This window comes from Balaenoptera musculus, chromosome 6 (assembly GCF_009873245.2).
Source record: "Balaenoptera musculus isolate JJ_BM4_2016_0621 chromosome 6, mBalMus1.pri.v3, whole genome shotgun sequence".
Classification (NCBI taxonomy): domain Eukaryota; kingdom Metazoa; phylum Chordata; class Mammalia; order Artiodactyla; family Balaenopteridae; genus Balaenoptera; species Balaenoptera musculus.
The window spans coordinates 63,445,069-63,473,016 of NC_045790.1; the positions used below are offsets into that span (position 1 = coordinate 63,445,069).

General features: G+C 40.2%; 1 protein-coding gene across 7 annotated transcripts in view; it reads right to left on the reverse strand.

The window, feature by feature from the left end:
• Window positions 1-27,948, reverse strand: part of SMARCA2 (SWI/SNF related, matrix associated, actin dependent regulator of chromatin, subfamily a, member 2) — a 175,327-nt gene that overhangs the window by 80,910 nt on the left and 66,469 nt on the right. For all 7 annotated transcript variants that reach the window (XM_036855210.1, XM_036855204.1, XM_036855206.1 and 4 more), the window contains 10 exons: window positions 27,785-27,948; window positions 26,359-26,425; window positions 25,589-25,699; window positions 22,710-22,952; window positions 21,242-21,355; window positions 12,810-12,917; window positions 12,094-12,180; window positions 8,619-8,665; window positions 6,142-6,308; window positions 158-321 (listed from right to left, as the gene is read on the reverse strand). In XM_036855210.1, coding sequence (XP_036711105.1) covers window positions 158-321; window positions 6,142-6,308; window positions 8,619-8,665; window positions 12,094-12,180; window positions 12,810-12,917; window positions 21,242-21,355; window positions 22,710-22,952; window positions 25,589-25,699; window positions 26,359-26,425; window positions 27,785-27,948 — 1,272 coding nt within the window. The remainder of the gene's footprint in view (window positions 1-157; window positions 322-6,141; window positions 6,309-8,618; window positions 8,666-12,093; window positions 12,181-12,809; window positions 12,918-21,241; window positions 21,356-22,709; window positions 22,953-25,588; window positions 25,700-26,358; window positions 26,426-27,784) is intronic.

Sequence of the window (27,948 nt, forward strand, 5' to 3'; positions counted from 1 at the left end):
CCATAATAATGTGCTGGGCTATTTTCCCTTTGAGGAAATGGCCCACTCGTTTAGAAACGTGCTCTGCCCCATAAATGTGTATGAGGGAGGGAACTGCTAGTCTTTCAGTTCCTCTCCAGAAGGGAGGCCTGGGCCCCCAAGTCAGAGACATGCATACCTGATGGGGATTCCAGTCGCTGTCAAAGATGACCACGGTATCAGCTGCCTGGAGATTTAAGCCCAGGCCTCCAGCTCTTGTGCTCAGCAAGAAAATGAAATACTGGGACCCAGGTTCGTTGAATTTCTTCAGCAAAGCAGCACGATCTTCAGACTTGGTGGTGCCTGAGGGGATAAGAAAAATAAATTTGACAATTAACTCCTGTCTGAAAATGGCACAGAGCTAGACAAAAAGGCCTGCTTCCTTCAGAAACAGACTCAGAATCCTCTTAGTATTGGTGAGGAAACCCCCTAAGGTTTTTGCACTTTTGAAAGGAACTTTGAACATCTTGCAATTAAAAAAAAAAAATTAAAAAAAAAGAGAGATAGTAAGAGATTTTTCTCTAATTAAGAAGGAATACTCTGTCTACTATTCATTGTTCCAAAATGTTGAAAAGAGTTTAAACGTTCTGACTGGGCATCTGTGACACTTACATATCCTATAACATTCTTAGGTTAACCTAAAACTTGGTGGAAACATTTTCTGAATTTATTTTTATGCTTGAAAACACCAAATAACACACACACACACACACACACGTGCCTAAAAGGATGATTATAATGGCTTAAAGCTACTTTGCCAATAGGCTTTAGAGTGAGGACTTGTTCATGCCCAAGAGAAAGGAAACAAAAGTAAATCTATTTCTACTATATTTTACCATTCAGATGGCTACCGAGCGTGATCTGGCTGGTAAAAACATAAAATGTGAATGGAATATTTTTATCCTTGTTAGCAAGACTTGAAGCCAAAATAACTCAAAAAAAAAAAAAAAAAAAGGAATCTCTCAGTTGGTTTCTCATGTTGACATTCTGCTCTGCTGAGTTATAAACTATAACCATACAAAGCAGCATGTAATACACCTGGCGATGGCTCACCCCATGGTGTCTGATGAGACTCCAAAATAGTGAATAAGCAGAGAGTATGAAACCCCAGAGAATGGTACTCACTTTTAGGGCACCAAGGTACCCAGACTTGCATCCCAAATCAGCCCCTCAATCACATACAATGTATTTGTAATGTATTTACCTGGCCATTTCATGAACTGCATTGTGGAAAGGAAAAAAACCTACCATATTCCATCTGAATATATTTCACCAGAAAAGTGTAGCTGCAGAGTTTTGAAAAAGGTCTTAGGCTGTTGGGACATATATATGTATGTTACATGATAGTCCCTAACCGCCTGCTGTACAAATATTATTTCTACATGGTGTTCTTTTTTTGACGATGAAAATATACCGGCAATTTATTTCAGAGGATTAAAACATCTAAGTGACTCCAGCTAATGGAATCGAGTTACTGTGGAGGTTCAAGTTCCCAAACATAGGGAGATCTGTTTTTCATATTAATAAAAATAGTAAGTACCCTCCTGAGGAGGGAAAAAGAACATTCCTGAATATAGCAAACGGGGATTAGAAACAAGGGGCTTTGGGAGTCCCCATTCAATGAAGCAATGTTCTTTAGAGCTCATTCTACTTTCCAAATCAGATTTCAAGTTTTGCAACCTGCTCAAATCCTGCAATGATGAATTGTAAGAATTTAGATTTGCGGGGAGGAACATGAAATGTGTTTTGTTAAACGAGGTTTCAAACACGTGGTGCCTTTTTTTCTCTTACTTTCAGAATTGGCTTTCTGAGATCACGATGAACTATCTGTTCATGATGCTAACGGAAGACACGTTCTGGTCTATCATGAAACCATTTTGCTACATCATTTGCCCAGGTGTAATGATTTTTTAAAAAAATTACTCACATAGATTACTGGTCCACATATTTACCCTCTGCCTTAAAGTGAAGGAAAAGCCAAAGAAACCAAAAAAAAAAAGCAAACACTTCCAAAATGGGGAAAGAAGGAGTTCCCAGAGATAATGGTACAATCGTCCCTTTGTGCATCATCCAGGGGTTCAACCAACAGTGGATCAAAAGTATTCCAAATTAAAAAAATTTGGATCAAAAGTACTCCGAATTCCAAATTAAGAATTCCAGAAAGTTCCAAAAAAGCATAATTTGACTTTGCCAAGCACCAGCAACTATTTACATAGCCTTTACATTGTATTAGGTATCATAAGTATTTCTGATGTATCTGTGGGGAGGAAGGTGATCTCCACGTCTTACTCTTCCACTATCTTCTCCTCTCTAGGTATCATAAGTAATCTAGAGATGATTTAAAGTACATGCGAGGATGTGCATAGATTATATGGCAAATACTACACTGGTATTTTTGCTTGTTTGTTTGTTTTTTTAATTTTTGGCCATACTGCATGGCATGTGGAATCTTAGTTCCCCGACCAGGGATCAAACCTGCGCCCCATTCATTGGAAGGCAGAGCCTTAACTACGGGACCGCCGGGGAGGTCCCACTACACTGTTTTATATTAGGGGCTTGAGCATCTGCAGATTCTGGTATTTGTGGGGTTCCTGGAACCAAGCCCCCACCTTGGATACTGAGGGACGAGGGACCAACTGTATCTATTTTCTGACATCAGGGTACAAAAACTGTGCATCTATATACTCTGAGGGTAGAAGTTCACTTTTGATCCACTGAACTGAAAAATAATCAGTTAACAATCACATGCATTAAGATATAAATAAAACTAATTAGTGGATATGCCTACTTGGGATGAAATAACCCTAAATGAAAAATAAAGCACTGAAAAACAAAAGGGATATCAAAATTATCTGGTCAAAAGAGTTTTTAGGCCCTATGCTAGACACCTCAAGCAAACAGATGGACCATATTATCTGGTGTATATTTAAATCGTATATGTAGCTTGGAACTTGACAAATTAAAGCCAGGAAAAAATATGATTGAATCACTTTTCATGCAAAGCTATGGCATTTCTCATTACAAGGTTCAGAATTTGCTGGATTACCATTTCCATTAGTCAAAGGCTCTCCAAGCCAAGATCTCTGCTGTTCATCAGCAATCTTTGGGACACTGCTCAAGGAGAGTCAAACTACCGTGTCAGGGTTTAGCCCCAGCCAAAGAAATGCTGTTGGTAGGTGGGCACAGGATTTAAAGTGTATCAAGTCCACGTTCTTATAGGCTTTAATGTAGAACATAACCAAGCATACAATTAATAGTAAGGGCAACTGTGTTGAAAACTGCAGATTTTGCCAGAAGGAACACACTGCCTGGCTTTCATGATTACTCACTTTAACTTAGTTTCATCTGCTTTTGGAAAATGTTGTCTTCTGGGATGTAACTTCATCACTTGCTCTCACTCAAAAATCATTTCCAGTGAAAACAAAGACTATAATGGAATCGTAGTTAAATCTATTCATGCAACCATAATCTCTGCAGAAAAAAAAATCTACTTAACTGTCATCAAATTTTTTTCCCCCTGAGGTCAAAAATCTGGGACATCAAATTCAGCAATGAAAATCTGAAGTCATTTTAACAACTGGGTTAAGGGGGTGTAGTCAGAGGGTGGTACAGCTGGCAGTGTGTGTACCGATTTATCCATGTGTATGTCAACTATTTGCCATCAATTCTCTCCAACCCCAGAACAAATGGCTGCTGTTTCTTCCAGGTAGAAGCCCATGCAGCCTTCTCAATGACATCTGTAACACTTAATGGAACTTGCTTACTTGCCTCCTCCAACCTAACGGTAAGGCCTTTGATGGTAGGATCAGTGAGCAGCACATTCTCTTGAAATGGCCTGGTCATTTTCAATCAACCAACTTACAATTTTTGAATTCAGTTCAAAGTCAGTCTTCAAATGTCTCTAGGAAAGCAACCTGCATTTTCAGAGATGGAATAAATCTTGCTGGATTTGCTAAAACTGATTCTAAACTAATTTCGAATCAGAGACATCTACGTTAGAACTTGAGCTCACCATTTGCTTCATGTGTAACCTATGGCAAGTTAACTCATCTCTCTGAACCTCTGTTTTCACATCTGTTAAATGGGATCATATTCGTACCTGGTAAGAAGGGGATAACAGAAGCTTGTTTGTTGAGAAAATTAAATTAATAATGCACATGACGTGCTTAGCCTGGCATCCCACATGTAGTAGGTCTTCCATAAACATTAGCTTTTATGACTATTATGATTAATAACAATACAGCAACCAACAGAATATTAAAGATACTCTCTCGGGACTTCCCTGGTGGTGCAATGGTTAAGAATCCGCCTGCCAATGCAGGGGACACGGGGTCGAGCCCTGCTCCGGGAAGATCCCACATGCCTCGGAGCAACTAAGCCCATGCACCACAACTACTGAGCCTGCGCTCTAGAGCCCACGAGCCACAGCTACTGAAGCCTGGGCACCTAGAGTCCAAGCTCCACAACAAGAGAAGCCACCGCAATGAGAAGCCCGAGCACCGCAACGAAGAGTAGCCCCCGCTCGCCGCAACTAGAGAAAGCCCGCGCACAGCAACAGAGATCCAATGCAGCCAAAACATTTTTAAAAATTAAATAAAAATAAAGACACTCTCCCAAGCTGGTAAGAACACATTAGAGAGATTTGTTTCAAGGAAATCACTTCTTGCCAGTTTCCCAGACTCGAACATTCCAAGGTCACAGTCCCAAGAGAGCTGAGATTCCAAACGAAATGCCACAGGGTAGTAAACAACAGTTCTACAGGACACCTGTGGGGGGCTGTACATCCAGGGAAAATAGAGCTGGCTGCCGCCCAGCGCCCCCACCCCACTCACTCAAGCAGCAGTGAAGGAGGGCTTGCCTTTCAAAGGAAGAATGCTGACGGAAGGCTGAACTTACCCCTCACAGAGAGGGAGGAACCAATGCATCAGATCAGAAGATGAGACACAAGGCAGATTTGCCAAAAGACAGACTGTAGTTGATGTAACTGTGTCATGAATTCGGAATTAACATTGACTTAACCATTCCTCTGTTTTCAGTGACTTTAAGGAGGAGAGGCAAAAAGATTTAAAAAAAATCAAGTCTGTCAGAGGTATAATTAATTTAAAAGTTAATAAGGCCCTAAGAGGTACACCATATAGAGAATTCACTTAAAAACTCAAGTAAGAGAACATGTGGCAGGTCCGAGGTTGGTAAATATCCAGTTATATCCAATTCATGGCAAAAGGGGGAGAAAATGTTGGATTGAAAATAAAACAACACCTTTTAATGGAACATAAACTTTAAATTTCCCATTTGACAATAACTTGAATATTGCGTTGGATAAAAATTGGTATTAGTAACACCGTGCAGGAATTCAACACCAGCCTGCCTGTAAATCAGCTCCTATTCCTACTTAACAACTCTTTGAAAATGTTACCCCCTGTCATAGTATGAAAATTTTGATATCTTTAATCTCCAAAATGCTACAACTGCCATCGAAATCATATAGCAATTTAGGAAGTATCCCTAAATTCGTATTTTCTTCCATTCTTATTTTCTGACTAATTTTTTAAGGACATGGTATTTAAATTTCACTCTTAAAATCAGGCCAATATTCTACACAGTTTGCAAAATCCAGGCAACAGTGAAGCCCTATCTCTTAACGTAGCATGTAGATATGTTCTATTTAGAAAAAGAGAGAAGCTTCAACGATAGATATAATCTTAAATGAACTACAACAGTGTCACTGAAGAAAGGAGTCATAGCCTTTATCCCCTGAAAATATGCCTTCACAGAGAAAGCTAAAGGCTTATCAAAATATTCTATATGGTGCACAGGTAACAGACAAGCCTAAGGGCAAGGACAGTTTTAAATTTTAGTTTAGTTTGGTTTATTTTAATTGTGGTACTTATAAGTGATTCTAAGTCCATTTGTATTGGTTTGTATGTGGGATAAACGGCAGCACAAATAATTTCAGCTTATTTTAAGCTGGAGGATATAAAGAGAAGCTGCACCCCACCCTGCTAGTTAATTCTTCAAGAAATTTACCCCTCCTTTTGGCTGAGATTGGAATTGGATCTGAGTGCCCATTATCCCTGCACTCTGGGTTGTGTGGCTTCAGAGCCTAATTCCTTACACACTTACCATCAAGGCGCAGGTAAAGGAAGTTCCGAAAAGCAAAGTAATCCTCCATGATGGTCATGAGAGACGTCATCTGGCAGAAAAGCAGCACGCGGTGATTAGTCGCTCTCAATTTTGGCAGAATACGATCAAGTAGCTCAAACTTTCCTGAGGCCCGATACAGCTCAGCCCTGAACCCAAAAATGCAAAACAAGAAGACAGTATTACTGCTGTCTTCTTGAAGGATCCAGTAGAGCTTTGCTTTTCATATAGTGCCTTGTGCATAGTAAACATTCAATAAATAACTACAGAATGAATGAATGGATGAATGAATGAGTGAATGAGTATCCACTCCAAAGCAACTGAGACTATGGCATGGAAAAAATAAAATATATTTCTAGAAAACCGATAAAAAGTATATTATATACTCTAGGTATGATGACAGTTTCTAGAAAGAAAAGGAAACCTAATACTTTGACTCTCTCCCTCTGTCTTTCCTACACATGCATGTATGTATATGTTGTCATTTCCTTAAATCCCTACTTATTAAGTACATAAAATTATTAATTTAGGGCACTTAAGATTCATTGAAATGCTTACTGAGCACCTACTATGTGCCAAGCACACTGCTGGGCATGTGTATAAGCAAAATAGAATCCCTGCCTTCCAAATGGGTAATTAACAACTTGTGATAAGTCCTAAAAAGAAAAATAGCAAGTTGCTATGAGCGATCATAGCAACATGTGACATCTTCTTTACATTAGAGCAGTGCTTGGCCAAACATCAGCCCCTGGACAGCTGTCTGTTTTTGTAAATAAAGTTTTATTGGAACACAGCCAGGCTCACTCATTTCTGTTTGCCTATGGCCTGCTTTCAAGCTACCATGGCAAAGTTGAGCAGGTGCGACAGAGACTTTTTGCCCAGCAAAGGTGAAAACATTTGAGATTTGGCCCTTTGCAGAAAAGAATTTGGCAGCCACTGGTTTAGAGCATCAAAGGTGACCCGCTAAAGAGCTAACAGTTTAGCTAAAACCTGAAATAAAGAGCAAAAGGCAGCCAGGTGAAAAAGGTGGGCTTAGGAGTGGAGGGGAGGAGATTCCAGGAAGTGGAAAGAGTATGTGCAAAGGCCCTGAGGAGTAAAAGAGCCTGGTGAGTCTAAAGAATGGAAAAAATGGTGTGTGTGGCTTAAGCTTAAGTCGGGGGGGTGGTGTGCAGAGGGGGATGCTGGGCGACGAGAGCAGAGATGAAGAGGGTGGGAGGGGGGACAGATCCTGTAGGGCTCTATTAGTTTTAGTTTTAAGTGCAACAGAAAGCCAATGATGGGTTTTAAACAGGGGGGTGACGAGATATGACACCTTTTTAAAAGATCACCATGTACACTGTGAAGAATGGATTGGGGAGGGGACACAATCCTGGCTTACATAGAAATTCACATTAAAAAAAACGATGATAGAGTGCTGTCAGATAGAGAAGAATGTTAGTGAGTTAAAGTAGAGCTTTTCTCCTCCACAAGAAACCACTCTCCTCTTTATCAACAGGGATGTGTCATATTATTAAAACTTAGTTGTAGGGGTGATGTTGTTGGGAAAACTCCGCAGTGCATGTGCAGTCTAGTCTATAATACTGAAACGTATCATTGGTAGTTGACTTTATGACACACAGAACAGACATTTTCCAGTGTAAGTCTTCCCAACATCCATCCCCTATTCTGAGAACTGTCCTCCAAACACCCCCTGAGGCCATGTTTTCAATATGCAACCCTGGCCAACCTGATGGCACCAGGAGTGAACAAAGGACCGAGAGAAAAGGAGAAAAGGAGAGACAAAGGAGAGCCTGGTGGCATTGGTTTGGATGGCTTCCAATTCCTGGAGCTTAGTCCAGCAACACAGTCTGCCCTTGGGATCCAAGAATTGACCTCTTTATCCTAATAATAAAAATTTCCCTGGTACCACACAAGCAAAACAGAGACTTTCTATTAATGCAACATTCTGTTTTGTTGTGTTGCAGGCATGCATCTCTTCAATGTCCACTGCTAATGAAAAGTTATTTCTTATACAGACCATAGGCTAACAAATTACTGTCAAGGTGTATATATGTATAGCAGATGAGACATTTGCCTCTCATACACGTTAGTGTTAAATAGAAACTTGAGACTTCATATGGTAAATTCGCTTTGAGCTCAAGCTACACTATTGGTTATAAGTAAGAACCCTTTGAAGCTCTGACAACGTTTTTAGAACACTAGGACACTGTTAAGTCTATTAAAGGAGATCTATGTCCTTTGAATAGCCACTTGCTCAAGGCATGTGGTAATTTATGCCAGTAAAGTAAAAGGGAATGCTGATATCATTTTGGTGAACAACTTCTGTACTCTCTGCTGAGGAGAGAGGAAGGCTGAGGAGGCTGGCAGTATGTATTTGTGTGATAGGAAACACTTCAGAGAGAAAAGTTAGGGAGGACCAACAAACTATTTTTTGGAAGAAAAAAAAAATTAAGATTTACCCATTGATGACCCCATTTGAATAGCCCAGGTGTTCAGCAAAGGATTCCTTTAAAAGAGAGAGAAGAAAATGACTCTAAAAAACGGATCTGTAATTATTAACTTAATGATTATTCTCTTAGTGAGGTCATCCTATCTATTTCTAGAGCACAGTTGAATAAAATAATGAATAAGTAAGAAAACACTCGTTATACAATGAACCAGAAACTCAAAGTCTTTGAATTCAGACTATAGTTCTGTCAGAAATGTACCCCATAAGTCTGCAAGTCTCTAGACTCTCATACTGAGATGATAGGGCTAGTTCACTCATCAAACAGTGATTAAGTGTTGACTGGCCCAGGGCTGTGGTAGGCAGGTACTGGGAATCCAGAAAAAAATGAAGTAGCTACCCCAAGGAGCTTAGAGTCTAGACCAGAGGAAGAGCTTAATACAAGCAAATCAAGATTAATATATACACATAAATACACTGTGGAAATATTTAACAGTAAAAGTAATGATTATTTATGTACTACATACTGTAAATCTTAGTTTGGTGGAATCCTAACATCCCTTCCGTACTGTGCTTTTCTGTATCATAAATAAGGCTCTAAATGTATACCACCCCTCAGGTGACCGGCTTCCACTTTTAAAACACAGAACTTAATTACAGAATTCCCTCCTCACTGATTCTGTGGAAGAAATAAGTTGCTGTTCTCCATGTGATTTTCGCATTCCTTCTTTATGGGAAGGGAGACCATCTGTGGGGAGGAGAGCACGTCACACCTTCACATTAACCACCAGCTGTCTCCTTTCTCTGCTCCCCTTCCTTCCCGGATCACTGAAGCTCTCCTCCAAGGGGACCAGATCTTCCCTTTGGGCTTTGCTCCCAAACATGCTCACCATTTATGGTAGGCCCAGCCCCTCCGGACGCTGCCCTGCCGGCAAAATTAACGCCAATGGACCTCAGCCAAAAACCCTACCCTGACTCCAAGCCTACCCTTTCATCTCTACAGGTGCCATTCCTGACTAGAGATTTAGGTCTCATCCGTCTCTCAGATGGTATGTGTTGATAGATGGTGATAAGGTCAGGTATCAGCAGCATTTTAAAAACACTGCTTTCATTTCTCTGGTGTGAAGATCCCCAGGCAGGCAGTGAGCCCAATCCAGAGAGCAGGTTTCTAGTATGAACAAAGGGTGTGTAAGCAAACAAAACGAAGACAAAAGCAAAATGCACACACCGTCTCTGGTTCACAACTGTGACACCTTTGCAAATAACTGTGGGTCTCATTTCCAGGAATGTGCTCCTGAAAGTTCTTTACATTAAAAAAATTGCGAATCAAAGTCTGTCTTTCTACTGACTGCTACTTAAAATGTCAATGTGCAGGCAAAGGAGGACATGTTACTTAGACTTAGCTTCTTTGATCCACCCCCCTCCCCTCCCCAGGTGCTCCAGACAGAAGCTTGACATCCTCTCTCTACCTGACATGGCCCAGTGTGTCTCAAAGGTTCATTTTGGTACGATAACCAAAATGAAGTTAAGATTGACACCTAATTTTCATAATTTCTAAGTCCTCAAACTCCTCTATACTTTTACAAAGTAAATATCTTAAAATTATTTTTAGGAAAAATAAGATGGTGGGTGACAGGTTAACCTGACATGACCCCAATCATTTTCACCATTAGATCTTTTTTTTTTTGGCTCCTCCAACCCAACATGTACCCCCCACTAATTCATGGATACCTTACAGCCCATTTATCACATTATTGGTTTACCAGACACTTCATATGTTATTTTTTTTTTAAAGCTTATGCCCTTGCCAGTCGTATAATCTATTACCATCTGATGACAAGTCAAGTAACTATGAGTGACTTACACCAAGTCACAGTTAAAAGTGACCTGGGGGCTTCCCTGGTGGCGCAGTGGTTGAGAATCTGCCTGCCAATGCAGGGGACATGGGTTCGAGCCCTGGTTTGGGAAGATCCCACATGCCGCGGAGCAACTGGGCCCGTGAGCCACAACTACTGAGCCTGCGCGTCTGGAGCCTGTGCTCCGCAACAAGAGAGGTCGCGATAGTGAGAGGCCCTCGCTCCGCGGTGAAGAGTGGCCCCCGCTTGCCGCAACTAGAGAAAGCCCTCGCACAGAAACGAAGACCCACCACAGCCAAAATTAAATAAATAAATAAATAAATTTAAAAAATAAATAAATAAAAAATAGAAGTCAGTACTGCCTGACAGCCAGCATAAAAAAAAAAAAAAAAGTGACCTGGGGTATAGACTTATTACCACACAGTGGATTCTCCTACTATGTGTCTAAATAGGCTTGTTGGTGGGACCTTCCCCTCCCTCCCTCCCTCCCTTTCTTCCTTCTTTCTTTTCTTCCTTCCTTCCTTCCATCCATCCTTCCTTCCTTTTACTGTTGTTGCTGTTGTCATTTTACTTATATCGAGGGCTTTTTACTCTATAAAGGAAGGGTTGCCTGTCCCTAAGGCAACAACAATGTCAGGAGTTTTTCTAATTTCCCACCACAGGTGGGATAGGACTCCAGGATAGGCATAGAGGTGCAATATATACTGTCACCTAACAAGCGCGATTACCAAAAACAAGGAAGAAAAAAATAATCTTCAAAGTCAAGAATATTTCAGTCTCATTTCCAGGAATATGCTCCTGAAAGTTAAATTCCTAGAACCTTCTATTTATTTATTTGTTAATAAGCTGGTGCAAACACGGAGCCTGCAGTGACTTGCCCCATGCCTCCTGCTCATCTGTAGTGGAAAGTAAGCAGCGCCCTGGCAAATAATTGCCGCCAGGACCATATGCATCTGCGGCAACATTGAAAAGTGGAGGCTACAATTGTGGCTCCTTTTCCTTCTTGCTCGAGTCAATGGCTCCTACTGGGGTGAAATTGTCAATTTAGGAAACTCATTCACATGTAGCGAACAGGGCAGAATATGTCCTCTCCCCTAAAAATAGCTTCCTAGAGACCAGAGCCTCAGGATAAAAGCCTGTATCTACACTGTCATGAAAGAGGCCAGAAAGGAAAAGTACAAATCTAAGTAACAGACTAAAGTCAGTGACTTTTACAGAGAACATCTTTCTGTTCAACGGGTATAAATACATTATTTTAATATTTTTTCACAGCATCCTTCTGAGGAAGCTGGATGTATTTATCATTATCTTCCATTTCGGAGCTCCTACGATAACAAGGCAATTCACAGCACCTACCCAAACCCACATAATGAGCCATAGCTTACAGCATTTTCTCACTGCTTGAAACTCCTGGTTATAAAATTCCAGATGCTCAAGTGTCTGGTACCAAGGAGAATCCATAACCAGAAAATTCACCTTTGTTAATTCTGCTCTTCAAGCTATCAGAGAACGTCGTTTCAACTTCCACACGTGTTAACCCTCTTTTATTTTTTATTAAAAAAAATTGTCAATGTAGTATTAGTAGGAATAGCACAGTAAGGATCAGGGTCACGACAGAGAACGCAGACTTACCTCAATGTGCTGAAACATATATGGGTGATTGCAGATTTTTCTCAACTGCATGATAGTGTTCATAAGTGTCTTAGCGCCTCCCTTCCCCTAAGAACAAGTAGAGGAGAGTGAAAATAGAAGTTATTAATTGATCAGGTATTTCCCATTTAAAAAAAAAAAAAGGCTTCTATAGAAACAGCAAAGGGCCATAGGTCTTCTCGGTAACCTACGCCTCTTGTGGTCCAAAGTTCCTGTTACTATTACATGGTTGTTTCTGAATTAGATATAACATCTTCCTTGTGACTAACTTATCCTAGAGGAGGGAATTATGCCCAGTGGATGGCTTTGAGAAATAACTGTCTATTCGCTAGGATTCACAGCTGTCTATTCCCTAGAAGCATGGAACAGATGCCCAGGGAATGAAACTGGATTGTGAAACCTTCCATAATGCCACCACACCCTTAGGCAGATATATTCCGTGCAGAACTGACATGAGCATAGCTAACTATTTTGGTGATATGAACACCAAGATGGTGTTCGTTTCTAACTGCTCCTATGCAGTTTGCAGGTAAGAGGCTACGAGATTTTCTTCAGCAGCAACAATAGCTCCAAAAAAAGCCCAGTAATTTGCTTCGACAAATCAGCATTAGCAGGGATGTTTCCCAGGAGTATCCAGCGTCACAGCCCCAAGAAGATACATGACAGCACCTTGAGTTGCAACATCTTCCGCAACGTACCTTCTTATCTTTCTCCGAACCGTCTGTGAGGAGGATCCCTTTGGCTTGCATATGGCGATACAGAATCTTCTGCAGAGCTGACATGTCACACTTGATCACATATTCAACCTGGGGAAAAAAGAACAGTAAGTAGAGCAGGAGAGAGAAGGTGCCTGTTCTAAGAAGACTGTTGAGACATGGCTGCTGGTGGCACTCCTGGAACCACAAAGGTATCTCTCTTCCCCTCTCTTGGATTCATTCATGGAGGGGGTGGGGTGGGGTGGTGGTAGTGATGGAGAGGACCACAGTCATCACTACTAAAGGTACCATTATACTGTAGGGACCTTCAAAAGGTTGTATGTCATTGACCATTGACACTAGGGTCATGCTTTTGGAAATTTCTTGACTTGTTCCATATTAGAGAGAGAGAGAGAGAGAGAGGCTGGCAAACTGTTCAAATCAAAGATGTTCAATACAGAGTATTTTCTTTTCTTTTTTTTTATAGTATTTCCTCTGCTTCCCACCTATACCTCCTTTCCTATGAACAGAACAGTTTTAGGAAAAACAGTGCTTGGCCAATAACCTCTGATTTTCTTTGGAAAACATTTTTTAAATGGTCCTAGGTGGCTACTACCCCCAATACTGATCTGAGAAGGAGATTCATAAGAGCCCTAGATTGACTGTATGTAATTACCCTCTGCTTTTGAAGGATGAGCGGATACTACCCTAGTGAGGATAACAGGCAAAGGAGAGGAATTAATCCACAATTGGATGCAACTCTAGGACCATCTTCTTTAGAGGCAAGGCCTCATGTGCTTCCATTTTGAAATAACAGAAAAATCCTATTTAAAACAGTGAAAGGGAATTCATGTGCTGGTGGTTTCATACACACCTGCAATACTTCTCGCACGCTCCTAATGCATACAATCTGCCTTGGTTATTTCCTATTATTGTTTTTCTTTATTAAAAAAAATCCCCAGAATACAAATGTGAAATTTTCATAATAAACATCAGATTAATGCCTAGAAATCTGCAGAATGTGATTAAAAGCAAATCAGCAAGCTGCCTCATGTTTAACAAACTGATTAAAAATGATCAGGTTATTTTCAGCTCTGAGGGCCAGGGCGAGGAGGTCACAGATGAAGAGAAGTTGAATATTCATTCGATTGTTGCTTTAGAAGGAACCTGTCAGGCCAGCCAGAACCACAATTAATAGCCTTTTGCTACTCGTTTTGATGCACCAAATCAGATTAGAGAAAGGTGGATTCTTCTGCAGAAAAGTTAAGAAAAGCAAGTGACCTGCCATAAACCTGTTTTAGTTTTTAATGACTTTCTTGGCCAGGGTGGAAAAAACATCTCCAAGTTTAATAAATAAGGATGCACTATTAGTACAGGCTTTGTGTTCCACAGACTTGATCCTGCATGTTTTTAAAGTACTTCGACTTTTTCAAGAGCTGTTAACTCTCCACGAAACTTGATCACGGTGTAGAAAAATGTTAAACAACTTCAGACTTTAACACGCATAATGATAAAAATGACACCAAGGGCTAGTATTATTGAGTTCTTTCTATGGACCAGGCCCCGTGCAAAAATGCTTTATGTGCCTTCTCCCATTTCACTACACAAGAGCTGTAGGAGAGTTACATTTAGTGGTGTTCGAGTTTTATAGATAAGGAACCTGAGCATCAGAAAGGTTAAGTGACTGGGTTGAAACGATGCAGCTATTTGATGGTGCAGTTAGGATCGAACCAGACTCGACTTCCATAAGCTCTATGCTAAGGATGACCACGGAGACTTTTAGGTTTCCCAGTTCTGCCCTGATGTTCATCTTCACCTGGGCCTCCCTGCCAGCCAGTTTGTGCACACTTTCCTGAATGTGGAAAGGAGGGCTGAGGCTTGCTTGTAAGTGCGTTAGGAGACAGAAGAACCAGAATGAGGGACTGGACCCTCAACCTCCTTCGCATCAGTTAGCTGCTGCTAAGAGCTGGAGGCGAGGGAGTTTGAGAAGCAGGAGGCATGCACGATGATGCCATGCAGATAGGAATGTCAAACACCCCCATAGGGGCCAAGTCAGCAGAGAAGCGAGCTCAACCCTAGAACCTGATGGCTGCTGTAGGAAGGGGATGTTCCCCCCCAACCCTCCTCCCAAGCACCATTAGGGGGTACCAGAAGCTAGTTTGACACACATCATCAAAATCACCATCCTAAGTTTCACGACTATATTTTACGTTTGCTCCCTGTAACCTCCCAAACAAGTCCAAGCTATTTCGTTTGTCTTTGTACTTTCCCCCAGGCCTGGGGTGAGGGTCCTTAGTCTTAGGGCTTCCTTTCCAAATTTTACTCTCCCTGAGGGCGCTTTGTAAGATCTTCCCCAGTCATATCTATCAGCCAAACTCAATCTTCCTTTTCATTTCCCGCAAAGAAGTGGTCATTAAACTTTTTGATGGCAGTTCCTTACTAGGAAGACATGCTAAAGCGCCTCTTCCCAATACATGCCCATATATTTAACTATGAATTATATGCATGCGCGGACAGTAATGTCTCAAAACACAAGTTACCTTTAGGACAGGGGTCAATGTTAAAGGCAGTTGACTTATATCTACGTTTCAAGAGGCCAATTTGATGACATCTAATTTTGGGGGTTATAATGGGGCTGGTGAAAACCCACACTAGGAACAGAAGAGGTGGCAGGACTGCCCTTTTCCTACCGTCCATCTGTGCTTACGTTATCCATCCTGTTTTCAACCTGCAATCCTCTGCAGGATCTTTTAAAGCCCTTCATTCATTCTGAGGGCCACGGGTGTTAGTTTAGTTAAAATGAGATCATCCTAAAATCCTTTTACCTGGATACGGGGAAACCCACCACGCTCACAGCAGGCAGAAAGCGAAGGAACCAGGCTGCGAGGGTGAGCGGATATCTGACGCCCCAGGTGGAGGAGCTCCCCCTCACACTCCCGCCCGGGATAACCGATACAGTCTAAGCAAGGTACCTTGACTTTCTGTTGTGCGTACATACCGCATGGGTACCAGTGTCCATCTGTATGTTAACTTAATAAAGCTTAATTTTTTTTATTTTTAAGAGAAAAAGTAATATAAATGGAAGCTCTAAAATCTTCCTCCCACACCTCAATGGATTACTAGTAAGCACCTCCCCACATACTCACACACACCCCCTTGTGTGCCCTGGGGAATCCTGTCCTAAAGCTCTTGAATGCCTGGATCCTTCCTCCTGATGGGGTGGGTGATGCTGCCTTTCACTGTCATGCCATCGTTCAGCGACAGCTCACACCATGCCTCCAATTTCTGGTACAGCTCCTGCACCTTGCAGCCCCGCCCAAGCGCAGTGCAGCACACAGAGCAAGCCATGAGAGCTACGCATTGAGAAAAGGGCAGACGGAACAATTCGAAAGCAGACATGCAGACTGACAGTGGCAAGGCGAGGAAAGTCTTTGTAATCATCACGCCATCTCAGACTCTGTTGGGTCTGGGTCACCTCCAAAAAACATGATGGTCCCTGATTAGAGCATGAATTTGAAAGTTCCTCAAAATATGCTGGTGCTGAAGGAAATAAAATCTATGACTCTTTAACAGGGATGATTCTCCCAACAAGTTAGGCTTCTGAGAGCCACTGGGACTATTATTTTGAAATTATATGTAAAATTGGGGTGTCAGCCTCATGGACGTGACAGTTATCTCCTAAGACTCCTTATGTTAGTAATGATCAAACTGGTCCCTTCAGGGAGCTAAACTGGGTGGTTATATTGGCCCAGACTCTCCTCCCATATAACCCTGTAAAAGTTTTCAACCTTTATTCATAGTTTCTCCCTAAACACTATTCCTCACTTATCATTTCCCTTCCAAAAGGAGGTATTATTAGATCAGTAAATCCAGACTACTGTGTGTGATATATTACCACGTTGTGAATTGAGATTTCCAAGATTAAATTTATGAAAGTCCCAGGTTCTAGAATCTATGGCAAGAGAGGAACAAAGTGATGATTAATTACATCAAGCATTCTAAATTTTTATATAATGAATATAAAAGCTGCCCATCTAAACAATGTTTTTTTGTGGTTTTATACAGATTATATAAAAATCAGGGTCAATTTTAGGTAGGTCAACCACTAGTTAATCTCAGACACTGTATACATATTTTAGCATATTTAGACACAGACACACACACACACACACACACAGCCAATGGCAAGTACAGTTGGTTCTTGATTATACAAAAGGGAAAGTCAGCACAGACAACCTCAAATGGGAGCTAAATCGAAAAATCAGTTTTTCTTTAGCTTAAGTTAGGTTTTATGTAATCCCTTTTCCATGAATTGCCCTTCTTCCGTGAGTATACGGAATGGATCTTATGCCAGCAGCTTGGTGGTGGTGTTGGGAGGGGCCTAGAGACAGTATATTCTCTTGCTCATTAGGTGTTTCATTAGACTCACTAAGTCATTAAATACTCATTGATTAAAACTAATTTTTATTAAATACTCATTCATTAAAACTAATTTTTCTATGAAGTAGAACTGCATTTATCAAACTGTGGCCCTTATATGCCTGCTTTGGTTTCATCTGAGGAAATACAGACTCCTGAGGTCACTCCCACTATACTAAACAGAATTACTGGGGTTAGGGCTGGTACTTTGTATTTTTAAGAGTTTTTCTACCTGAAAACTCAACAATAAGAAAAGAAATAATTGGGAAAAAAATAGGCAAAAGATTTAAGCACCACTTCATCAAAGAAGACACATGAATGCCAAATAAGCACATGAAGATGAGTCACAAGATATCAGCACACAATTATTGAAACGGCCAGCAGTGTTAAAAACTGAAAATATCAAGTATTGAGGAGAATGTGGAGGAACTGGAATGCTCATACATTGCTGGTGGGACTACAAAATGGTTCAGACTCCTTAGAAAACCACTCAGAAGTTTCTTATAAAGTTATGTGTACATTTACCATATGACCAAGCAATCCCACTCCTAGATATTTACTAAAATGAAATGAAAACCTATGTTCACACAAAAACCTATACACAAATGTTCATAGCAGACTTATGCATAACCATCAAAAACTAGAAACAACCCAAATTTCCTTCAGTTAAATGGATAAACAAACTCTGGTGCATCAATATAACAGAATATTATTCAACAATAAAAATGAACCAATTAATGATACATCCAACACCTTGGATGTATCTCAAATTCATTACACTAAATGAAAAACCAGACGCAAAAGGTCTGATGAGACATATTGTCTGATTCCTTTCATACAACATTCTGGAACAGGCAAAACTACAGGGATGGAGAACAAATTAGCGGTTGCATGAGGCAAAGGGTAGAGGGAGAGTTTGACTAAAAAGTGAGAGCACTAGGAAATTTTTGGTCGGGGGGACTGGGAGACAGAATTGTTCTGTATTTTGATTGTGGGTAGAGTTAATGTATTTGTCAAAACTCAGAACTATACACCGAAAAGAGTGAATTTTATTATACGTAAATTAAAAAATAAAATGGAAATCCACTTCCCTGATTCTTTTTCATGAAAACATTTGAGCATCACTTCTATAAAATATTTAGCCTTTTCCTGCCATCAGCCACAATTCCTTTCTAGATTCTTTATACAGCCTGAGAAAGACATATATGTTGTTTGTGGCTACAAGCAGATGGTGGCAGAAGAAACCTTCTTACCCCCAAGGATGACACTTAAATGGCCAATTTTCCCCAGATTAAAAAAATCCTAACAAGGTAGAAAGAGCAAAGAGTGAAAACTGGCCAAACCACATCAATAACAGCTACATACACATGCCAAGTGATTAGTTTCCCCTACTCACCATGAAAAGGTTATGGGGACAGAGATGGGGCGGGAACACAGAAAGTGCCAGAACCAGAGAACAGTGAGAAAGAACTTGAAGCGAATAGGGAAGCAGAACCAGAAGTCAGCAATAGAAACGGCAGTGTGAGTAGAAAGTAAGGACTCTGGTGGTAGCAGTTGTCACCAGTTGAGCCCTTACCACGTGCCAGGCATAGTGTTTATGAGTACTGCATCCATTCAATCCTCTTCTGTGAAGCAGGTATTGTCTATTTTCCAGTTCATTGATGAGAACACTGACACCCACTGGGTTAAGAGACTTGCCCAAGCTCACACAGCTAGTATGAGACGGAGAATGCAGTGGGGACCCAGGTCCACTCTGGCGGGCAGAGCCCATGACTTCCACTCCACCAAGTTGCCTCCAGGTAAAGGTAGCTTATCCACAGATAATTCAGTCATACCTTGGAGACAGTGCGGGTTCAGTTCCAGACCAACAAAAGAAAGGGAATATGGTAATAAAGCAAGTCACAAGAATTTTTTGGTTTCCTAGCACATATAAGTTATGTTCACACCATACTATAGTCTATTAAGTGTGCAATAGCACTGTCTAAAACAATTGGACACACCTTAATCAAAAAATACTTTATTGCCAAAAAATGCTATCATCTGAGCCTTCAGTGAGTCATAATCTTTTTGCAATGGTACATCAAAGATCACTGATCACAGATCACCGTAACACATAAAACAATAATGAAAAAGCTTGAAATATTGCGAGAATTACCAAAACATGACATAGAGACATGAAATTAGCATATGCTGAAAAATGGTGCTGACAGACTTGCTCAATGCAGGGTTGCCACAAACCTTCAATTTGGGGGGAAAAAAACATGGTATCTATGAAGGGCAATGAAGCAAAGTGCAATAAAATGAGGTATGCCTGTATATCACACACAGGGTGTTTAATGTACCTCAAATATAAAAATCTGGATATTAAACAGTACATGTGTACTTTATGTCGGAAACATGCTCTTGAAAATCTAATCTTAAGTTTTTTTAAATTTATCAATACTCAGGAAGTTTTCTTGTGAAAAGAGCTGTGAAGTAAATATTTTAGTAAAGTAACCAATCACCCCATAATCCCTATGCTGCAAAAGTTTGGATTCTAATACAGTGGATTTTCTTAAAACAGGGCATACTTTCAACTTGTAATGTGTTTTTTAAATATCTATCTATATTAGCCATTCAGGACTGGCTAATACAGAGTAACGAGTAACAAGATTAAGAAGTTTTATGGAATGAATAAATGAAGAACTTCAGTTAATTGTCTTTTATTTTATAGCTCTTCTAAAGAAACAAAAGGAAGTACGGGACAAATTAAAATCTTTAACATTCCATCTCTATAACTTGCAGGATCTCAGTAACATTCAAGGCAGCCACACGACCACTGTACCCATTCCCCAGCTTATTCTGTAACTAAAGTCCATACTGAATAGAAAGGGGGTTACCCACAGATGCCAAGACCACACGAAGTCAAAGAAATATCAACAGCATTCAATCCCCAAGATGCATTCACTAGCAAAATAAAATACTTAGATATTTAGGTTTTTGCTGGGATGAGCATGGTATAAGAACTGTGTTAATATTTAATTTTTTTCCAACTGCTAATGAACAGGGCCTTAGGGATCAAAATTCTCTCTTAGCAAAGTGATCAACTTTGTATACTATCTTGCCAATCCCACTTAAAACTGAGCAGGATGAACCAATCTGTTCAAAAAATAGAGTCATTACACAGAAAAACACAATGATGCAAAACACACATTTCACAATTGGCTCCTCTAAAGAGAAAACTCACATCAAACTAACTCATGCAACGAACAGTGCACAATGCCAAACAATCTATCTTTAAGAGAATGAAACGTAGAACTCCAGTGTGTGCGATTCCAAAATATGATCAAAAACATATTAAGCCAATACCCAAATCCAACCCAAAAATGTGGAGCTAAGGGCTTAAAAGACATTCTAAAGCACTGAAAAGTCAGTGTCCAAAAAGTAATCTGAAAAATATTTCTTAAAATGTTCACAGGAACTTAAATTAGATGATGCGTCTGTAATTTGCAGGAACCCTATTTTTCACTTACTATCAGAACCATGACATCCCAAGCATCCAATATTAAACACATTACCGGGAAACCTGGCAAATGCTTACCAGGTCCCTTGATAATGATACAAGCCTCAAACTCAAAGCCTTATTTGGCTCAAAGCAGAACATTTCTACGGCGCCTGCAAGAGCGAACTCAACGAGGTTAGTAAAAAGAAAAAATCTAAAGTTAAAACAGAATGTTAATTCATGTAATGTTAAGTGAATGTAACTTAAAGCTAAAATGTAATGAGACTCAATGAATTTGGTTATTTTTTAAAATCTGCCCCCAAACTTTTGGAAAACAAGATGAAATGCTAAAATTTCCCTTCTCTCTCTACACTAAATCTCCTAGCACCCATCTAACAAAAAAAATCTTTAAGATATTTCCCAGTTACCTGGAACTAAAATACAAGCCTGCTGTTTCCGAAACACAATTTCAGGGGCAGGTACTCCAAATATATTGGCAGGGGAAGAAACCACAACTTTTGAATTTGCAACATACTTTTTCTGGAAGCTGGGATTCAACTTCTTTCTTCAGTCTCCTCAGTAAAAATGGTCTCAACACCTTATGCAGACGTCTGATGATCAATATAGTTTCTTCTTCATTTAAGTCCACCTATAAGAGAAACTTAGATGAATTTGATCTTTTTTTTTTTTAAAAAGATCTTTCATACAATGACTCTTTATGTTACATTTATTATTGGTTTCAATATATGATTGAAATTTTATGAGCATTAAGGCTAGGTTTATACCCATCATGTACACCTCAGAATGCTGTTCCCACCTTCCTACCAGGTGGTAACAGAACAGCCTCTAAATGGGTGTCTTGGTCTGAATGCTGAGTTTTGTAGAAAACGGCCCAGAGCCATCAGTTTTAGATCAGGAGTGTTAACAGCTCAGAATTTTATGGGATATGATTGCAGTAAAGGCTGACTAAAGGCTGAGGTAGAACACGAGTAAAAGGGCAATAGTTAATGTGTTCTTCCTTCAAACTGAAGCATTAAGTTAGGCTCCTAACTCTGATTGTCTCAGATGCAGAAACATACCAAGGGAACAGGGCCTGAACCTGAAAAGAAGAATCTGAAGAGTGGATCCGGATTATGTCGGTGGGTTTCTAAGCCCCTCTACCTGCATCCTCCTTTGCTCTGCTCTGATCTTGTTCAAGTTCAGTCCTGTTTATATATAAATCCTTCGCTTTCTCTTTCACCTTCCTCTATTCACCTCTAGGGGGCAGAGCTGATTGACGCTACCTTCTCCAAATGGGCAAGCCAATGAATTCTTAATAAAAGGCTAATGCACCTATAACATCTCAAAATTAAAGGGCCAAACAGTTCCAACATAAATTTTCCTAAAGCATTTTAAGTGGCTTTTCGTTCCTCTAGTGGAAGGAATGATTATAAGAAATTTGAAAATGGCTACTCCAGGGTTTGAGGAGTATTTATATACACACAGGACAGAGGCTTACACTAAAACCTGAAAACAATGCATAAAGAAAATTAGTATAAACCAGTTCAGTTTTACATACAAACTCTTAATGTGGAAATAGTTTAAAGGGAAGCCCAAGTTTATAACAAGGAAATATTTCTTTTTAAGGTTTATATTCGGTTGGTTGAGTTGTGGTTAAATAGATTGAACAAATATCTCTGCATTTATCCTCCTTGTGGCCTGTAGCAGTTAAGCATTCCACCAGCCAGGAACACCCTCTGTTGGCCTGGTTAACACAGTGGCAAAAGACAATGGGATTAGGACACCCTAGATCCTAGATGCTACATCCATCACTAGATCCATTTTCTTTGGATGGAAAAATATCCCTGGAGTGAGAACATATACATCCACTGATTGGCTTCCTAATACTTTACAACACTGTAAACCACCCTATGGGTTTTCTGTGGCTCTAGTGTTCTCAGCTTTAGGTCTTTTCATTTCATTTCATTGTCATGCAGTGGGAAAAATAAAAGCTAGGCCAGTACCCTTTCTCCAGTCATGGCAAATGGAGCATTAAACCACTGCTCAAATGTGCTGCAGCTCTTAAAAATTGTGGGAAGGAGGAAGTTGAGGAGGGCCCAGAGTTCCGGGAGCTTATTCTGCAGGGGAGTCCCGGTCAAGAGGATCCTTCTGGGGGCCACGTAGTGAGTGTTCAGGACCTGAGTCAGCTTGCAGTGGTGATTCTTCATTCGGTGGCCTTCGTCCACTATCATATATTTCCACCGAATCTATAACACAAGAGGAAGGACCAACATGCGGTGAACAAGGGAAAACACAACTACTTCTAAGAGGCAAGTGGTGATGTGGAAAACCAAAGAACTCATGCTTGGTAAGAGCTATGACACGAGATTCCTTAGCATAAAAGAATCTTAACAGTCTATTTCCCATACCTGACAGATCGTCGTGCACTATGTAGTAATGGAATGGAATAATAGAATGTGATTCCAAATTAGCCTTTCACAAAGACGGAAACTTGGGCCCAGAATGAAATGGTTGGGCCAGGATTAGCTCCTGTGTCTCCCCATCCAATACTCCTTCTATTAATGTTATGTCATGACAGCTATGCCAGATTTAATGGCTCTGTTACCTCTGCTCATAGTAAGTACAGAATACAGCTCCTCACTTGAAGCAGAGGTTAATGACTGATTTCTCCAAGATGGCATCAGTAGGCACCTGCAGCGGAAGTACTCTGGCTTCAGGCCCTTTTTCTATTGCCTTGGCTGACTACTACCTTCAGGGTTTGGCTCATGTTTTTTTTTTTTTTTAATTTTTTTTTTTTTTTAATTTGAACTTAGCTGCTAACATTTAGAAGCTGGAACATTTCACCTAAAGATCTGGACATCCAGCTTCTTTTAAAACATTAGAAGATCTGGCAACCTGGACTCTCTGAGTTCATACATACTCCTTACCTGCCAGGTCTAGGACCCCGATTTCAAGATGTCTAAAATGAAAGGATAGACTTACTGGCAGAGAGGGCAGTGCTAAAATAGCATTCCTCTGTTTATGCCGAAACTTCAGAATTAAACACAATATATTCCCGCAGCATAACTATCACTTCAAAAATAAACAATGTGACCATACGACACGATCTTCCTTCCTAAGTCTACACACAGTCCCCTTCCCCTCTCACATCTGACCCTTCAGCCCTCTCCAAGGTCATTGTTTCTCAAAGTGAGAACAATGAGGAATATCCCACTAAGCCTATCCATTCCCCACAAAACAGTGGCAATGGCCAAGAAAAGCATCTGGTGCTCAGATGTCCCTGGATCCCACTGCAAAGCTCTTAGAGAGGAGGGAGACGGCAAAGCGTTCTATAAAGTCCTCGCCTTCCTCATTAGAAGCACCAGTAAAGTCCCGGGAAAAGGAATAAAATCATCAGTCAGGCTGGGATGTTCGGGTAAAAGAAACTCCCAGAGTTTTAAAATTTGTTTCCTTCCTCTGCTACCTCTAAGAAAATTGCTTAAGAATAGTTAAAGTTGTACAATCAACTGTCCCAAAGTTACCAATAGCGTGAAAAAGAGGCCAGGAGATAAAAATGTATTTAAATCAATATGCTAAATCTACTTCCCTGCCTAATTTAGCTTATGAAATAATAAACAAGGAATCAGAGGCCTATGATTTTGCTATCGGGTCTACTACTAATTAGGTCTTCCACTCAGAAAAAAATTACTACCCCTTTCTAGAGCTTCATTTCTCCAGTGACAAATAAAAGCAATACACCTCATTACCAGGCGTCTCCGATGAATTTTGAAATACATATGCAGAAGACATGATATGAATTTCCTTAAAAGGATCTCAAATGTACAAACACATTCCCACAGTTATATTGAAAACACGTCATTCCTGACACTGCCAAATTCATCTTGGAGGATGAGGAAGAGGAACACAGCATTGTTGCTGGTGCCATCTCAATGATTAAACAAACCTCCCCTGGGAGCCCATTTCCTTTATGTTATTTCCTAGGATGCCACGAAGGGAACTCTCTATTTCCAGAGCAAAGGTTTAATGCAGAGATAGAACAGACCCCAGAAATAGTGATTCTGTTCAATTCTGGCCATAACTTAGTTTCAGATTATAGTGCTTTCAAAACACCACAGGGTAAAAGAAATTACTAAAGGAAAAAAAATTAAGTTTTCATGCTTCCTCTATGACAGAAACTACTCCCATCATTCTACATGAATATATTAGGAGACAAGATGATATAAATGGAAAAAAAAAATTCTATTTTTTGGCTAAAGGACAACTTAGGACATACAAATCATCAGACATGTAGGTCACAGGTAGAAAACGACTCTTTCCCGGCTCTAAATAAATAGTCACAGAAAGAGCCCAGAGTAATTCAAACAATAATAGCCCATTGTTTCACCAGGAAAAACATAAAACAGGAATAGCACAAAAACTGCAGCTTGGATAAACGTTCATATGGAGAAGACCATATGGAGAAATGCCTACTCATCTCTGGAGAGACAAAGACACAAGAGAAATGAAGTTACGCTGCTGACAATATCCCAGGGCAACAAAAACAATTATTTCTTCCACAAGCACGACGTTCAGGGCTGTCGGAGAGAAAAAAAGAGTTGAAGGAACCCAGGTGAATTCTTTTAAGAGATGTAAACCCATAAACTATGATAGGATAGGGTAGGTAAGAGTCCCAGGATCAGTGACATACAACAACCAAAATAAAACACAAAAAACCCCAGCATACATAAAATGAAAAACACATGACCAAAATATATCTGACTGAAAAAGAGAGAGACCGGCCATCTAACGAGCAAATTATACTAGTGAGTATAATTCGGGGAATACTTTACACTCCAGTTGCGATGGTCCATAATTAGAGATAAGAGAATTATTTTAAACATACCTTTGCAAGAATGTGCTTGTCTTTTATAATGTACTCATAAGTAGTCAGGAGGACATTGAATTTGCCACTCCGTAACTGGGGGACGAGGGAGCGACGCATGGCAGGGGTGCCCTGAATGGGAAGAAAATACAGATGCATATTACCCGATGGAAGCAGGCGTGCGTTGTCTCTCACTACTCATGGCTTAATGGAGCCCAGGCATGTGACTAAGGACTGCACATACATGCAATTATCATATACAGATCCATTATCCAGGAAGAAAGTGCTTGGCAAAATTGCTCACACGTCTGGACACTTTTCAGACCTTTATGGAGAAGCTTTCCCACTGCAGACCGAGGGAAGGGGGGGTGGGAAAGAAAAGGAAATTATGGTGACCCCAAGGTAGCAAAGAACCCGCTGCTCCGCTGAAAGGCTCCATTTCTACAGGAGCGTCCAGCAGGCGCCCGGGCGCCTGGGTAATTGCCTAACTTTGCAGGAACAGTGGGCATGGTAGCAGCACGCGGGATGTGTGATATTTGTCATTTGTATTACTCTCATCAGAAACCTCGCAATATGATAATTAACAATTTTCTTCTGCATTTCACTATCTGAAAGTAATTATGGTTTATTACAGTAATCTTCTTGGGATGATTAACTCTCACTGTTTAGTACATGATGTACATGACAAAACTTTACAACCAGATACAGTTCACAGATGTGCACAGGGAATGAAGAAAATAGGGTCTATATATAAACGTGGAAAAGCAAAAAATAAATACAGGATTCCAAACCTTGTAAGAAATTTTCACCACGGAAGGAGCCCATTTGTCAAATTCATACGTCCAGTTAGATAGAGTCCTATAGAACAAAAGAAAACAAAATACAGAGAGACATTTGTATAAAAATCTGTGATTAAAAAGATGTTCTTACTCACTTTTAGGCCTCACCTTGAAAGGGGCTAGAGAATATAAAATATCTCAACTGCGTATTCATTTTAAAGGTGCGGAAATAAGAGATAAGTTAGAAATAAGCTGCCACAAAGCATGACAAGTTTGTTTGTGGGTTCACACGAAATCTCGTAAGAGAAAAAAAAATTAAAGAATGCATGAACATAGAGGGCAAAAAAAAAAATCTTAATTTTAATACTGAAAAACAGCAATTACCAGAGTGATTTGGGGACTCTTTAGAAACAGCCATATAAAGTTCAGAGAAAAGCTGAGTCAGGAAAAAGAAATGACAAAAGCACATGAAAATACTAAATAAATCTGTCAAGAGGGGGCAGGGGAAAAATACTAAATGCCTTAAAAGGCAAAATCCCTGAAAGCATCAATGTAATATATGAGTCAGAACATGCAAAACATAGATAAAAACCAAAATATATGTTCAAGATGTAGATAGTATGGAAAGGGTGTCTAAATACCATGGATTCAAATAATATGGATTAAAGAGGTCTGCAAATAACTCTCATTTAGACAAAATTTGAAGGAAATACTAAAACAGAATATTTTTTCTCAAGGTCCAAGTGTGTAATTAGCACTGAGATCTAGAAGAGGATCTCAGTGAACAGAACTGCAACCTCACACCCACAGTCAGAGACACATTCCCATCCAAGGAGGGCGGTTTTGAACAGGTATCCCTTCCCTCAGGGGTCTCCACTAAAGACCCACAAGGAGCCATGCAGTGGGCGAGGCACTGGGAATTTAACGGAGAACAGTGAAGACCCCTCCTTACAAAGCGACAAAATCACTGCAGATAAACTGCGAGTACTGAGGGCGGTTTAATGCAAAATTCATAGTTACAATTTTGCTTTAAGAGGGACACTAAAGGAAGATTTAAGAATATATAATTTTTGAATATATATAACCTTTTGGAAATGGAAAGAGAAAAAAAATCAAAGAAATCTTAAAAAAAAATCAAAACCTTTCAGCTTCATGAGCCACTTCAGGCGTGATGAAGAATGCGACCCACTGCACAGTGTGCAGGCTGTGTAGACCGCAATGCTAAGGGCTGAAAAAAAATCACTTCATCCTGTGCTTATGTAGCCAATCAAAGGGTGGCAAGCGGGGTGGGAAAAGAAAACCTAAATCCGGATTATATGCTCTTGATAATCCCACTACAGGCTACAATTCTGCCTTAAGGGAAAAACAAGGACAAACTATGAATAGGGCAAGCTCCAACATAAAGAAAGATAACTGCGGAATAAATGGCTTTACTTACGAAAGGGGAACAATGATGAGATAGGGGCCATTGAGTCTTTTGTGCTCCATCAGATAAGTGATGAGTGCAATGGTCTGTATGGTCTTTCCCAGCCCCATTTCATCAGCTAAGATTCCGTTCAAATTGTTATTATACAGAGAAACCATCCATTCCAGGCCCTGGAG